The sequence below is a fragment of the Hemitrygon akajei genome, chromosome 1 (assembly GCF_048418815.1).
Source record: "Hemitrygon akajei chromosome 1, sHemAka1.3, whole genome shotgun sequence".
Taxonomy (NCBI): domain Eukaryota; kingdom Metazoa; phylum Chordata; class Chondrichthyes; order Myliobatiformes; family Dasyatidae; genus Hemitrygon; species Hemitrygon akajei.
The window spans coordinates 65,479,869-65,496,115 of NC_133124.1; the positions used below are offsets into that span (position 1 = coordinate 65,479,869).

Genomic DNA, 16,247 nt, shown 5'->3' on the forward strand with positions numbered 1-16,247 from the left:
TGTTTTTTGACAGCAAACACCTTCTCCTCTATAATATGTATATGATCCATGGCCTGCCTCACTGCTGCTTTGCCTCACTTCTACAGACAGTGTCTGTCTTCCAAATAAATATAGATGCAAAAAATCCATTTAAGATCTCCCCATCTCTTTCAGATCTGCACATGGATTACCATTCTGATCTTCCAGAGGACCAATTTTGTCCTTTGCAATCCTTTTGCTCTAATTATATTTGTAGAAAGCCTTAGGATTTTCCTTCAGCCTATCTGCTGGTGGAACCTCAAGCCTTCTTTTAAATTCCCTGATTTCCTTCATCAGTGTTCTCTTACATTTCTCATACTCAAGTAACTTATCTGTTCCTACCTGCCCATATCTGCTATACACCTACTTATTTTTCTTAACCTGGGCCTCAACATCTCTCAAAAACCAAGGTTTCCTAAATCTGTTATCCTTGCCTTTTATTCATACTGGAACATACAAACTCTATACTCCCAAATTTTCATTTTTGAAGGTGTACCTTTGCCAGAGAACAACCTTTCCCTATTGACACTTGCCAGATCTTTTCTGATACCATCAAAGCTAGCCTTTCTCCAATTTAGAATCTCAAAAAGACCAGATATATCCTTTTCCATAAGTACCTTGAAACTAATGGCATAATGATCACTAGATGCAAAGTGTTCCCATGCACAAACCTCTGTCACCTGCCCTGTCTCATTCCCTAATAAGAGATCTAGTATTGCATTCTCTCTAGTTGGGACTTCTAAGTACTGATTAAGGAAACTTTCCTGAACACATATGACAAATTCTTTCCCATCCGGTCCTTTTATGGCATGGGAGTCCCAATCAATATGTGGAAAGTTAAAATCACCTGCTCTCAAAACTTAATGTTTCTTGCAACATTCTGCAATCTCTTGACAAATTTGCTCTTCTAAATCCTGCGTACTGTTGCGTGGTCTACAATATACATCCATTAACATGGTTGTACATTTCTTATTCCTCAGTTCTATCCATAAAGCCTCACTGGAGAAGTGTGGAATGAGCTGCCAATAGATGTAGGGTCAATTTCAACATTTAAGAGAAATTTGGATAGGTACTGTCCTGTCTGAACACTGTCATGACTTTTTCACTGACTAGTAATACCACCTCTCCCCCTTTAATCCCATCCACTCTATTAACATCTAAGATAACAGAATCCCGGAACACTGAGTTGCCAGCCCTGCCAATTCTGCAACAAAGTCCAATTTAACCCTAATCTAATCATGGGACAATTTACCTAAATAATTTTCCTCCCTTTAGACTGGAAGGAAAGCACAGGACCTAGAAAAATCCCACACATTCTATGGGGAGGATATACAGAGAATTCTTACAGACAACAAGGGGATATTTGCATGGAGTTCTGCATAAGTATGTTCCAATGAGACAGGGAAAGGATAGTAGGGTACAGGAACCATGGTGTACAAAGGCTGTTGAAAATCTAGTCAAGAAGAAAAGCTTACGAAAGGTTCAAAAAACTAGGTAATGATAAAGATCTAAAAGATTATAAGGCTAGCAGGAAGGAGAGCCAGAAGGGGCCATGAGAAGGCCTTGGTGAGCAGGATTAAGGAAAACCCCAAGGCAGTCGACAAGTATGTGAAGAGCAAGAGGATAAGACATTAGAGAATAGGACCAATCAAGTGTGACATTGGAAAAGTGTGTATGGAACTGGAGGAGATAGCAGAGATACTTCATTTCTTCGGCAGTTTGAACGGGGCACGACTGCACTAAGCACGTGAAGGTCGGCCTATGAGATCAGTGGGAGAGTTTAAAAAGCGAGCAGATTGAGAGGGGAAAGGTCATTTCTTCGACAGTTTGAATGGGGCATGACTGCACAAGCACGTGAAGGTTGGCCTGTGAGATCAGCGGGAGAGTTTAAAAAGCAAGCAGATTACCGGAGCGGGCGATGTAGTGGGAGACAGAGTAGGAAGGCTTTGGCTCGAGAGGATTTAGCAAGCAGAGGGTGAGGACGAGCTTCACTCCAAGTGAGGTAAGGCCGGGTAAGCTCCTTTAATTAATCTAATTAACTTAGAAGTAGGTAATGGAGGCAGCAGTTAGGGCAGTCGGGTGCTCCATTTGCAGTTTGTGGGAAGTCAGGGCGAGCACAATTGTCCCTGATGACTACACCTGTAAAAGGTACATCCAACTGCAGCTCCTGACAAACTGAGTTAGGGAACTGGAGCGGGAGCTGGATGAACTTCAGATCATTTGTGAGGCAGAGGCAGAAATAGACAGGAATTTCAGGGAAATAGTCACCCCGAAAAGTCAGGAGACAGGTAGCTGGGTGACTGTCAGGAGCGGGAAGGGGAATAGACAGGAAGAGCAGAGCATCCCTGTGGCCATTCCCATCAATAATAAGTATATCGTTTTGGATACTGTTGGTGGGGACGACCTACCAGGGACAAGTGGCAGTGGTTGCATCTCTGGCACCGAGACTGGACTCTCAGCACAGAAGGGAAGGAGGGAAAAGAGGAGAGCAGTAGTGATAGGGGATTCGATAGTTAGGGGAACAGTTAAGAGGTTCTGTGGGAGAGATCGAGAATCCCGGATGCTCTGTTGCTCCCCTGGTGCCAGGGTCCGCGATATCTCGGATCGAGTTCTCCGTATTCTCAAGAGGGAGGGTGAGCAGCCAGATGTCATGGTCTACATAGGGACCAATGATGAAGGAGGAGGTCTTGCAAAGAGAGTTTAAGGAGTTAGGTGCAAAGTTGAAGGACAGGACCTCCAGGGTTGCAATCTCAGGATTACTACCCGTGCCACGTGCTAGTGAGGCTAGAAATAGGAAGATAATGCAGCTAAATATGTGGCTGAGGAGTTGGTGCAGGAGGGAGGGGTTCATGTTTCTGGACAATTGGGCCTTGTTCCAGGGAAGATGGAACCAGATCCAATGGGATGGGTTGCACCTGAACTGGAGGGGGTCTAATATCCTTGCGGGAAGGTTTGCTAGTGCTACTCTGGGGGGTGGGGGGAGGGGGGAGGTTAAACTAGATTTACAGGGGGAGGGGAACCAGAGTGTTAAGAGCAGATAGTGAGGTGCAGAAGGAAAAAGGTCATGCGAGAACTGCAAGTATAGTGCATGGAGTAAAGCCAGATCTAACATATAAAGAGGCTTTGAGGAAAGAGAAGCAGAATAAAGGGTGTAAAGGTAGTAAGGCAGAAGGGCTAAAGTGCATGGATTTCAACGCAAGAAGCATCAGGAACAAAGGTGATGAACTGAGAGCTTGGATACATACATGGAAATACGATGTAGTGGCCATTACAGAGACTTAGCCAGCACCACAGCAGGAATGGATTCTCAATATTTCTGGATCTCAGTGTTTTAAAAGGGATGGGGGGAGGGGAGGAGGAGTGGCATTACTGGTCAGGGATATTATAACAGCTACAGAAAGGGTGGGTAACGTAGTAGGATCCTCTTTTGAGTCAGTATGGGTGGAAGTCAGGAACAGGAAGGGAGCAGTTACTCTACTGTGAGTATTCTATAGGCCCCCCTGGTAGCAGCAGAGATACCGAGGAGCAGTTTGGGAGGCAGACTTTGGAAAGGTGCAAAAATAACAGGGTTGTTATCATGGGTGACTTTAACTTCCCTAATATTGATTGGCACCTGATTAGCTCCAATGGTTTAGATGGGGCAGAGTTTGTTAAGTGTGTCCAGGACAGATTCCTGTCACAGTATGTTGACAAGCCGACTAGGGGCAATGCCATACTAGATCTAGTATTAGGTAATGAACCGGGTCAGGTCACAGATCTCTTAGTGGGTGAGCATCTGGGGGACAGTGACCACCGCTCCCTGGCCTTTAGCATTATCATGGAAAAGGACAGAATTAGAGAGGACAGGAAAATTTTTAATTGGGGAAGGGCAAATTATGAGGCTATAAAGCTAGAACTTGCGGGTGTGAATTGGGATGATGTTTTTGCAGGGAAATGTACTATGGACATGTGGTCGATGTTTAGGGATCTCTTGCAGGATGTTAGAGATAAATTTGTCCCGGTGAGGAAGATAAAGAATGGTAGGGTGAAGGAACCATGGGTGACAAATGGGGTGGAAAATCTAGTCAGGTGAAAGAAGGCAGCATACATGAGGTTTAGGAAGCAAGGATCAGATGGAGCTATTGAGGAATATAGGGTAGCAAGAAAGGAGCTTAAGAAGGGGCTGAAGAGAGCAAGAAGGGGACATGAGAAGCCCTTGGCGAGCAGGGTAAAGGAAAACCCCAAGGCATTCTTCAATTATATGAAGAACAAAAGGATGACAAGAGTGAAGTTAGGACCGTTTAGAGATAAACGTGGGACGATAAGTCTGGCGGCTGTGGAAGTGTGTGAGGTCCTCAATGAATACTTCCCTTCGGTATTCACCAATGAGAGGGAACTTGGTGACAGTGAGGACAATATGAGTGAGGTTGAAGTTCTGGAGCATGTTGGTATTAAGGGAGTGGAGATGTTGGAGTTGCAAAAAAATATTAGGACGGAAAAGTCCCTGGGGCCTAATGGAATATTCCCCAGGCTGCTCCATGAGGCAAGGGAAGAGATTGCTGAGCCTCTGGCTAGGATACTTATGTCCTCGTTGTCCACGGGAATAGTACCGGAGGATTGGAGGGAGGTGAATGTTGTCCTCCCATTCAAAAAAGATAGTAGGGATAGTCCGGGTAATTATAGACCAGTGAGCCTTACGTCTGTGGTGGGAAAGCTGTTGGAAAAGATCCTTAGATATAGGATCTACGGGCATTTAGAGAATCATGGTCTGATCAGGGACAGTCAGCATGGCTTTATGAAGGGTAGATCGTGTCTAACAAGCCTTTTAGAGTTCTTTGAGGAGGTGACCAGGCATATAGATGAGGGTAGTGCAGTGGATGTGATCTACATGGATTTTAGTAAGGCATTTGATAAGGTTCCACATGGTAGGCTTATTCAGAAGGCATGGGATCCAGGGTATTTTGGCCAGGTAGATTCAGAATTGGCTTGCCTGCAGAAAGTAGACCATCGTGGTGGAGGGAGTACATTCAGATTGAAGGGTTGTGACTAGTGGTGTCCCCACAAGGATTGGTTCTGGGACCCCTACTTTTCATGATTTTTATTAACGACCTGGATGTGGGGGTAGAAGGGTGGGTTGGCAAGTTTGCAGACGACACAAAGGTTGGTGGTGTTGTGGATAGTGTAGAGGATTGTCAAAGATTGCAGAGAGACATTGATAGGATGCAGAAGTGGGCTGAGAAGTGGCAGATGGAGTTCAACCCGGAGAAGTGTGAGGTGGTACACTGTGGAAGGGCAAACTCCAAGGCAGAATACAAAGTAAATGGCAGGATACTTGGTAGTGTGGAGGAGCAGAGGGATCTGGGGGTACATGTCCACAGATCCCTGAAAGTTGCCTCACAGGTAGATAAGGTAGTTAAGTGTGACATCAATAGGATGCAAAACTGGGCTGAGAAGTGACAGATGGAGTTCAACCCAGATAAGTGTGAGGCAGTTCATTCTGGTAGGTCAAATATGATGGCAGAATATAGTATTAATGGTAAGACTCTTGGCAGTGTGGAGGATCAGAGGGATCTTGGGGTCCGAGTCCATAGGACTCTCAAAGCTGCTGTGCAGGTTGACTCTGTGATTAAGAAGGCATAAGGTGCATTGGCTTTCATCAACCATGGGATTGAGCTTAAGACCCGAGAGGTAATATTATAGCTATATAGGCCGTTGGTTCAGACCCCACTAGGAGTACTGTGCTCAGTTCTGGTCACTTCACTACAGGAAGGATGTGGAAACTATAGAGAGGGTGAGAGTCATTGATCATGTGGATAGTCAGAGACTTTTTCCCAGGGCTGAAATGGCTAACATGAGAGGGCACAGTTTTAAGGTGCTTGGCATTAGGTACAGAAGAGATGTCAAGGGTATGATTTTTATGCAGCGAGTGGTGAGTGCGTGGAATGGGCTGCCAGCAACGGTGGTGGAGGCAGATATGATAGGGTCCTTTAAGAGACTCCTAGATAGATTCATGGAGCTTAGAAAACTAGAGGGCTATGGGTAACCCTAGGTAATTTCAAATGTAAGTATATTTTCTGCAGAGCATTGTGGGTCAAAGGTTTTCTATGTTTCTAATACTGGGATTGAATACCACACTCTAATGTCCCAAGCTGTGACAGCATTGTGCTAACTGATAATTATTGTAGTTCATTGTACTTTCTGCTTCTTTTATATTCAAGGGTCCTTTGCAATTTCAGCCTTCTAAACCTTACATTTGCTTCCCTTTACTTTTGATAAATATTACAATATACCGCAATCCAAGTTTCTGTCTTTCCTGTCTTTCATTTCACAAGAACAAGCTATTCCTGAACTCTAACCAGCTGGCCTTTAAAGGACTCCATATTACATGGTAGCTCTCAATTGCCTCTTCCCAGTTCCTGCTTATTACTCTTTCTGCTTATAACCTTCCTGCAATTTAATACTTTCTCCCAAAGAGCAGTTTTATCCTTATTCTAGCTGGCTGCCAGAGACCACAGGGGTCTGATTTGGGACCGATTCTTTTTACATTATATGTCAATGATTTGGATGATGGAATTGATGGCTTTGTTGAAAAGTTTGCAGATGATATGAAGATGGGTGGAGGAGCAGGTGATTTTGAGGAAGTAGGGAGGCTTCAGGAGGACTTAGATTAAGAAATCAGACAAAGAAATGGCATATGGAATTCAGCATCAGAAGTGCATGGTGTTACGAACCCCGTAACTGGGTGTCTTACCAGCAAAGATGGGAGTAGCCGTTGAAGTCTGATGATACTACTTTTAACAGTATTTATTAGTAAAAATACACAAAAATAATATCAATGCAAATATACAGATAATATACGTCATCGATACTAAACCTAAAAGTGCGGGTATAATAATAATCAATAAGAAAATAGCTCTATCGTTGTCTAGGGGATAATGAATTGTCCGATGGAAATATAAAGTTCAGTTCAGTTCATGCAGGCTGCGGTAGTTGTTGATCGCTGTGTTGCAATTGTTGGAGAGAGAGAGAGTAACAGCTATTGACTTGCCGACTTTCCTTTACGATCTTGATCCGTCGATGCGTTGTTGTTGTGGCCATTCACGTATGACCCCTCCATCCTTTAGCTAGACCGTTCCATGGTGGACTCATCACCCAGGCAAGGGTGGACACACACGCAAGCCCCCACTGGTCTCGTAGCGTCTCTCCTGGTGCGTCTGAGGGGTGTTCCCCAGACCTTACTTTTATCCCCACTCATGGGGTCTCAGGTGTCAATCAGGTTGGGATGATGCAACCCATCAACCAGACCACTTTGGTTGCCCCCTGAGGGGTTTCAATGAATAGAACAGTACTCAATACACAATCCTTCTCCAAGAGACAATAGCAGTAATCAGTGGTTCCGTTCCACTTTTGTGTATCTCTGCGTTGTCTCTCTCTCATTTCCTTGGTATGAGACCCGAAATAGTAGCGATTTTGCGATTCTCAAAAGGGGGGGGGCGACTTTGCACCCTTCTGCCCATCAGAGTTGCTCCTTATTCGTAACAATGGTAATGCATTTTGATAGAAGAAATGAAAAGGTTGACTATTTTCTAAATAGTGTGAAAATACAACAAACTGAGGTGCAAAGGGATCTAAAGGTTAATTTGCAGGTTGAGTCTAAGGTGAAGAAGGCAAATGCAATTCTAGCATTCATTTCAAGAGGACTTGAATATAAAAGGAAGGATGTATTGTTGAAACTTTAACTTTATAAAACACTGGTGAGGCCTAAGCAGGTTTGGGCCTCTAACCTGTCTTAGAAAGGATGTGCTGAAACTGTGGAGGGTTCAAAGAAGGTTCATGAAAATGATTCCAGGATTGAATGGCTTGTCATATGAAGAATATGTGATGTCTCTGGGCCTGTATTCACTAGAATTTTGAAGAATAAGGGGTGACCTCATTGAAACCTATCAAATCATGAAAGGCCTTGATAGAGTGGACATCAAGAAGATGTTTCCTATGGTGGGAGAGTCTAAGACCAGAGGACATAGCCTCAGAATAAGGGAGTGTCCTTTTAGAACAGAGATGGGGAGGAATTTATTTAGCCAGAGAGTGGTGAATCTATGGAATTCTTTGCCAAAGGCAGCTGTGGAGGCCAAGTCTTTATGTATATTTATGGCAGAGGTTGATAGGCATGAAAGGATATGGGAAGAAGGCAGAAGATTGGGGCTGAGTGGAAAATTGGATAAACCATGATGCAATAGCAGAATTGACTCAATGGGCCAAATGGCCTAATTCTACTCTTATGGCCTTATATCAAAGTCTGATGCATCTTGGGTATCTGATGGAATAATATGTATTTTATTTGCAGAAATGGAGCTTATATTTCATGCCCAAACATTGGTTAGGTTCTTGTTATTTGGCTATATCTTTACTGCTGTAAGACATACACAATTTTTTTCTTTACATCCCATGTTTGGAAATAAATGGTACAGTTCAAACAAAGATGTTTTTGCATCAATTTTAGTCCTATGGTATAGTGTTGCAAGAACTATAAGAGATTAGAAATGTTTAGAAATAGTAAGCAATGACACCATCAGTGCCTTTCAGAGAGGAACAACAGAATAACTGCAATTTGCAACATGATTCCCCAAAATTCTAAAATTCTTTAAAATATTCTCTTAGCATTCAAGGGGGAACGTGTGCAGTTATAGGCAAGGAGTGTTGTACTCATATACCTGACCAGACTACATATAATTGAATTGGCTGAACACAATTGTAAAGAAGCAGCTATGATACATCATTCTGATGGATCGAATTTCTTTGACTGGATCCAATTAAGTCTAGGAAACTGGGATTACTTGATACTATGAGTCATTATATTTGCGCTGACATGACTAATCAGAATTTATATCTTAATTACATGTATGAGGAACATTAATAATAGAACTGCTTAAACTCACATATGTGCACCGACTCATATGGACAATGCACCTGACAATGGCATAATTCTATAAATACCCTCATAACTTGGGTGAAATTTTAGTTATTTTATACGTAACACAGGTACTGCAAGTTTTCCTGACTCTGATTCTTCAGATGCAATGATTAGACCATGAAACTTTAAAACAAAGGAGCAGAATTAGGCCATTCTGCCCAACAAGTCTGCTCTGCTATTCCATCATGGCAGATTTATTACCACCCTTAAACCCCATTCCCTTGCCTTCTCTCTATAACCTTTGACACCCTTATTAACCAAGAACCTATCAACCTCTGCTTCAAATATACACAATGACTTGGCCTCAACAGCCATCTGTGGTAATGAATTCCACAGATTCACCACCAACGGGCTAAATAAATTCCTCCTCATTTCTCTTTTGAAGGGGTGTCCTTCTATTCTGAGGCTGTGCCATCTGGTCCTAGACTCCCCCACTATAGGAAACATGCACTCCACGTCCACTCTTTCTAGGCCTTTCAATACTCGATAGGTTTCAATGAGATCCCCCTCATTTTTCTAAATTCCAGTGAGTGCAGACATAGGGCCCTCAAACAGACCTAAACCTTTCATTCTTGGTATCATTCTCATGAACATTCTCTGAATCCTCATATCCTTTCTTAGATAAGGGGCCAAAAACTGCTCACAATACTCTAAGTGCGATGTGGCAAATGCCACATAAAGCTTCAGCATTACAGTCCACATTCTAAATGTGTGATTTAGAATCAAAGAGGTTTCAATTGGGTGTCGAATTGTTACTTCTCTTGTAGTTTAACATTCCAATGCGTGCTTGTATTCTTATGTAATTACATATATACATGTAATTCTTTAGTGAACGTTTCAGTTAATATGGTACGGCTGTATCTGCATTTTTCTTGAAGCTTCTTAGTTTTCAGTAGCAGGTGTCACGTTACTTGAATCTGACCATATCATAGATTAATTGTTATCAATTTTTTGTTATCTCTAGTCTGAGTATGATACAATTATGACTGCTTTTTTTCCTTTGTCTTTTCTTTGTTCTCTCAGCTCCTGTTTCTTGTTCATCTTCCACTCTTGAAAAACTTAATAAAACAATTATAAGCATAAATTTTATGCCTTATTCTTGACTTCTGAAGAACCTTTGGATCACAGAAGTATCAGGATAAAAAAAGCAGTTAACAATTGTACAGTCAGTACAGTTGCTTCCTCAAAACTCCTGCAACCCTACATAAAGGTGAGTTGAGATTACGGAAAATGAATTGCTACAGGTTGAATATACTGTGGTGATAACCCAGCTATCTTGTGCACATATGTAGGGGAAAAAACGTGGTTTCGGTCCAGCCGTGCATTAGTAGAGAGGGAAAGCTTCAAATTGACAGACACTCCTACATTATCTGGGACATGCACACAGTCAATGGCACCTTACATAAATGGAAAACAGCCAACGTTGCAAATCTGATAGCTCACTCATTTGAACTGACCTCATTGGTGGAAAAGATGATTTAGGTGTGTTGGTCTGGACAAGACAACATCAGTTACCTGCTTAAAACAAGCCACAGGTAGATCTTGTATACATCTCTGGCAAACACATTGTTAAGAAAATAAATAGAGAGCTTAGGGCAACTGTTCCAATTGCTGCTGTTTAAGCTTGGCACCAAATCCAACAGTCAGTTCTGCAAATAATTGTTACCACCTGATGAGGTTTTCTTCACCTTCTCAGGCATTAATACCAAGACAAATCATAATCAGCTTATGCTGACCAAGCTGGGTATGTGGTTAACAGATGGGAGGGAATCTTGAAATCCAAAACTCATCTGATTTACTCCAAAGATTAGTAAGATTGTAGACAGAGTCTCCATAATGAGTGATTTGTAATTGTTATTCACATCCAAAACCTTCAATTGGTTTTCAACATCATAATAAGTATGCTTTCATGATGTACCTATAAAAGTTTGGCATAGATAGGTTGAATTCACACAGTCTTTTTCCTTAACATTTGTTTTTACACAGAGGTTAGCATATATATGGAATATACAGAGGAAGTGTTTGAGGCAGGTACAATAAGAACTTTTAAAAGAAATTTGGACAGGTTCATGGATGGAAAAGGTTCAGAAAAATATAGGCCAAAAGCAGATAAATAGGGCTTGCTTGGATGAGCATCTTGGTCAGCATGTATCAGTTGGGCCAAAAGGCCTGTTCTGTGCTGTACGATTCTATGACTTTAATTCTTATTGTTAGGATCATACTATATCCAGCAGCATCTTATAGAATGAATGCCAGCTGTTGATATCCTACATACAGTGATTTTGCATATATACTAAAATATTTTGACACAATTATTTAAATAAGATGTTGGTAGAATAGTGGTTGCAATAAATAGAGCATTTTGCATGCTCTACCAAGGCAATAAACAAGGCCACTTACCTATCTCAGTAGATAAACGATGCAATGGTCTTGCTGGTTTCAGGGATTTGCGGATTACCGGTACCTTCCTAGTGGTATCCATGATTATTGGAGAGATCCTGTTACAAAACTTTCAGTTTTTAAACTATACAATAAATAAGCTAATAAAAGCAAATTTTAATTAATTTAAATAATATTGAATAACAGTAGATAATGCAAAAAATCTATAAATTACATTAAACCACATATAACATCTCTGTAACTAATTTCTAGCACTAAAGTGCTTTGGGACATAGCAAAGACATATGTGCAAATACACATTCCTTTTAATGACATTCCAGAAAGTTATCTTAAATTCTTAATGAGAAATGGTACATATTTTAATTTTTGGAATAATACCTTGGAGTAGCAAAATCAAAGTCTGTGCAAGAGCGAGAACCATTGAAATAAAGCAAGTCTCATTGCATGTGAGTTTTATTTGGACCAATAAAAGAAGTGAGGTTTAAGTGGAGCACCATTATGGGAGCAGCCATTTTTGGAGTGGACAGAATTAGAGTCAGGTAATGAGCTTTGATGAAAAGAGGCAGAGGCCAAGGTCTTAGCGGCCTCTTTAGAATGGCCATTGTAGAAGTCTGAGGTCTGACGTTTCAGCAAGGAGGCACAGATGAGTACCAGGAAAGAACAGGAAAGGATTTATTTTATATAGAACTAGAAGGATGTCAAATTACAACTAATGAAAAAGGGATGCAGGATCAGGTGATGCATTGTAGCTATAAGATGTGGGATCTGGTGGACCCACTGTGTTGCCTAATGACCACATCTGCAGTGAGTGTTGGTTGTTCTAGGAACTCAGGCTCAAGCTGGAATCTGAGTTTCAAACATTGTGATGCATCACAGAGGGAGAGAGTAACCTGGACACTGCTATTCAGGAAGCAGTCACATTTCAAATCTGGTTTGTAGCCAGGAACAAGTGAGGTGGGTGGTTGGGAATCCAAGAAATAGTGCTGGAGAAGCCTCAGATCTTGAGCTTGCCTAACAAGTCTGAGATTGTTCTCCCTGTGAAGATGAATGTGGGGGCAAAAGGAGGGATGGCATAGTGGCTCAGGGAACCATTCAGAGGGACGTGGAGGGAGAGAAAAGAAACGTAGATATAATTGGGAATACGGTAAATGTGTGGCCCAAAGATTTGTGTGGGAGAAGATAGTTTCAATTTGTGGGACATTTGCACCAGTATAGGACTGGTTCCTCCTGAACTACACTGGGACCAGAGTCCTAATAAATCACATAACTAGATATGTTAATAGGATTTTAAACTAAGGGTGATGGTGGGTTCAATAGCTTGGAGAAGTATGGATAAAGTAAAAATGAAGGAAAGAGCGGGAGAGGTTACTGAAGACTCCAGAATAAAGAGTAAGACAAAAAGTTTAGAAAGAGGTAAGAATTTAACTCAGGCAACATGGAGATAAAATTGAAAAGAACAATGGTGAATACAGGACTGGGGTATTATATTTAGATGCATACAATATACAAAAAAAAGTAGAGGATCTTGTAGAGCAGTTAGTAAGTGGCAGGTATGACATTGAGGGCATCACTGAGTTGTGATGTTATTAAGCTTTGTTGGTAAAAGTTGAAATCAAATGAAGTGAGATAGAATCAGAAGATACAGAATCCTTGTGGGTAGAGTTGAGAAACTGCAAAGGTTAAATGGCCCTGATGGGAGATATATACAGGCCACTGAATAATAGCCAGGATGTGGGGTACAAATTACAATGGGAAATAGAAAAGGCATGTAAAAAGGGCAAGTACATGACAGTCATGGGGGATTTCAATGTGCAGGTACTTTGCAAAAATTAGGTTGGTGCGAGATCCCAAGAGAATGAATTTGTAGAATGCTAATGAGGTGGCTTTTTAGAGCAGCTAGTAGTTGAGCCCAGTAGGGAAAAGGCAATTCTTGATTGCGTGTTCTGTATTGAACTAGATTTGATTAGAGAGCTTAAGGTAAAGGAACCCTTAGAAGGATGTGATCATAGTATGAAAGATTCACCCTGCAGTTTGTGAGGAAGAAGCCATCGGTTTTATCGGTTTTTATCTGATGTATCATTTTTACAGTAGAGTAAAGGTAACTACAGAAGTAAGAGAGGAGCTAGCCAAAATTGATTGGAAAAGGACACGAGCAGGATTACGGTAAGCAGCAATGGCTGGAGTTTCAGGGAGTAATTCAGATCCCAAAGAAGAAGAAACCTTCTAAAAGGAGGATGAGGTAACCGTGGCTGACGAGGAAAGTCAAAAAGCATAAAAGCAAAAGAGAGGATGTGCAATACAGCAGAAATTAGTGGGAAATCAGAGAATAAGAGGGAACATTGGACTTTAAAGGTGGATAAGTCACTTGGACCAGATAGACTACACTCCAGTGTTTTGAAAGAGGTAGCTGAAAAGATTGTGAAGGTATTAGTAATGATCTTTCAAAACTCATTAAATTCTGGAATAGTTTCAGAGGAATGCAAAATCACAAATGTCACTCCTTAAGAAGAGGGGTTGCAGGGCGAAATACAGGATATTATAGGCCAGTTAGCTTGACTTCAGTGGTTGGCAAGATGTCAGAGTCCATTATTAACAATGAGATTTCAGAGTACTTGAAGCACATGATAAAAAAGGGCAAAGTCAGCATGGTTTCCTTAAGGGGAACTCCTGCCTGACAGATCTGTGGAAATTCTTTGAGGGAATAACAGGCAGGACAGACAAAGAAGAGAAGGATGATGTTGTTCACTTGGTTTTTCAGAAGGTCTTTGACAATATGCCGCATATAAGGTTGCTTAACAAGAGCCCATAATATTACAGGAAAGATTCTAGCATGGATAGAAAATTGACTGACTGGCAGAAGGCAAAGAATGGAAATAAAGGAGCTTTCTTTGGTGTACTGCTGATAACTAGTGGCATTCTGCAGGGGTTGGTGTTGGGACAGCTTCTTTTCATGTTATATGTTAATGAAATGGATGATGGAATTGATGGCTTTGTAGCCAAGTTTGCTGATGCTACAGATAGCTGGAGGGCAGGTAGTGTCAAGGAAACAAGGAATCTGCAAAAGAACTTGAACAGATTAGGAGAATGGGCAAAGAAGTGGCAGGTGGAATACAGTGTAGGGATGTGTATGGCCATGCACTTTGGAAGAAGGAATTTACAAACAAACAAAATTTTCTAAATTGGGAGCAAATTCAGAAATCAGAGGTGCAAAGGGACTTGAGGGTCCTAGTGTAGGAAACCCTAAAAGTTAACTTGCAATTGAGTTGGTAAATAGGATTAACAAATACAGTCTTCACATTCATTGAGAGGACTAGAATATAAAACCAAGGATATGATTCCAAGGCTTTATAAGGCCTGGGTCAGAACACACCTGGAGCATTGTGAGACATTTTGGATTCCATATCTAAGAAATGATGTGCTGACATTGGAGAGGGTCCATGAAGGTTTATGAGAATGATCTTGGGAATAAAAGGATTAATGGATGGTTCTGGACCTGTACACACTGCAGTTTGAAGAATGGTGGGGGGGGGGGGTGAGGGAATTTCATTGAAACCTACTGTATATTGAAAGGCCTAGATAGAGTGGAAATGGAGAGGATGTTTCCAATAGTGGGAGAGTCTAGGACCAGAGGGCACAGCCTTGGAATAGTGGAATGTCCCATTAGAATAGAAATGAGGAAGAATTTCTTTAGCCTGATGGTAATGAATCTATAGAATTAATTGTCATAGACTGCTATAAAAGACAAATCATTTGGTATATTTAAAGCAGAATTTATTAGGTTGTTAATTAATAAGGGTGTTGAAGGTCATGGGGAGAAGGCAGTTGAGAGGGAAAATAAATCAGCCCTGAATGAATGACAGAGCAGACCTGATAGGCTAAATGGCCTAATTCTGTTCCTATGGCTTATGGTCTTATAAAACAGTTTATTTATGCATGGTTATATAAGTTTTATTGACACAATAAATCTATATTTTATTGATTACTGCCTTCAAACATTCTTGAATGTAAATTCTGTATTTTTAAAAAATTTCAAATAATTCAAAGTACAAATTTCAGGATTAAATTCTAGTGATTCTGAAACAAGTCTTTCTTTTAATATTTCTGTGCTTTTTGTCTTTATAGGATATATCTCTCCTAGATTATGATTGGTGCAAAACCAAAAAGTAAAGAATTCTAGTATTTATGATTATCTTAACCCATTTCTTTTGCCTTTTCACGGAGAATGAAAATTAAAGGAATTCATTACTACAGCTGGATTGACACATTTTCAGAAAATATCATAGGGTTGGAAGGTATTGAATCATTATGGATAGATCTAATGAACTGCAAGGGTAAAAAGATCCTAATGGGAGTTGTATACAGACTCCCAAATAGTAATAAGGATGTTGCCTACAAATTACAATGGGATATAGAAAATGCACGCCAAAAGGCCAATGTTATAATAGTCATGGGGTCTTCAATCTGCAGGTAGATTGGGAAAATCATGTTGGTGCTGGAATACAGGAGAGGAAATTTCTATAGTTCTTACAAGATTAGTTATACTGGATTGGGTGTTATGAACCAGGGGCAATTAGGGACCTTAAGGTAAAGGAACCCTTAGGCGGTAGTGATCACAATATGATTGAGTTCAACTTTAAATCTGATAGGGAGAAGGTAAAGTCTGACGTAGCAGTATTTCAGTAGAGTAAAAGAAATTATGGTGGTATGAAAGAGGAGTTGGCCAAAGTAAATTGAACGGAGATGCTGGCAGGGATGTCAGCAGAGCAGCAATGGCTTGAGTTTCTGGGGGAAATGAAGAAGCTGCAGTATAGGTGTATTTCAAAAATAAAGAAATACTCAAATGGCAAAATAGTACAACTGTGGCTGACAAGGGAAGTCA

General features: G+C 41.0%; 1 protein-coding gene across 1 annotated transcript in view; it reads right to left on the reverse strand.

Annotated features, from left to right (window-relative positions):
• gra (granulito) overlaps positions 1 to 16,247 on the reverse strand; it is a 98,232-nt gene that overhangs the window by 67,932 nt on the left and 14,053 nt on the right. The window contains exon 3 of the mRNA XM_073052685.1: positions 11,369 to 11,466. Coding sequence (XP_072908786.1) covers positions 11,369 to 11,466 — 98 coding nt within the window. The remainder of the gene's footprint in view (positions 1 to 11,368; positions 11,467 to 16,247) is intronic.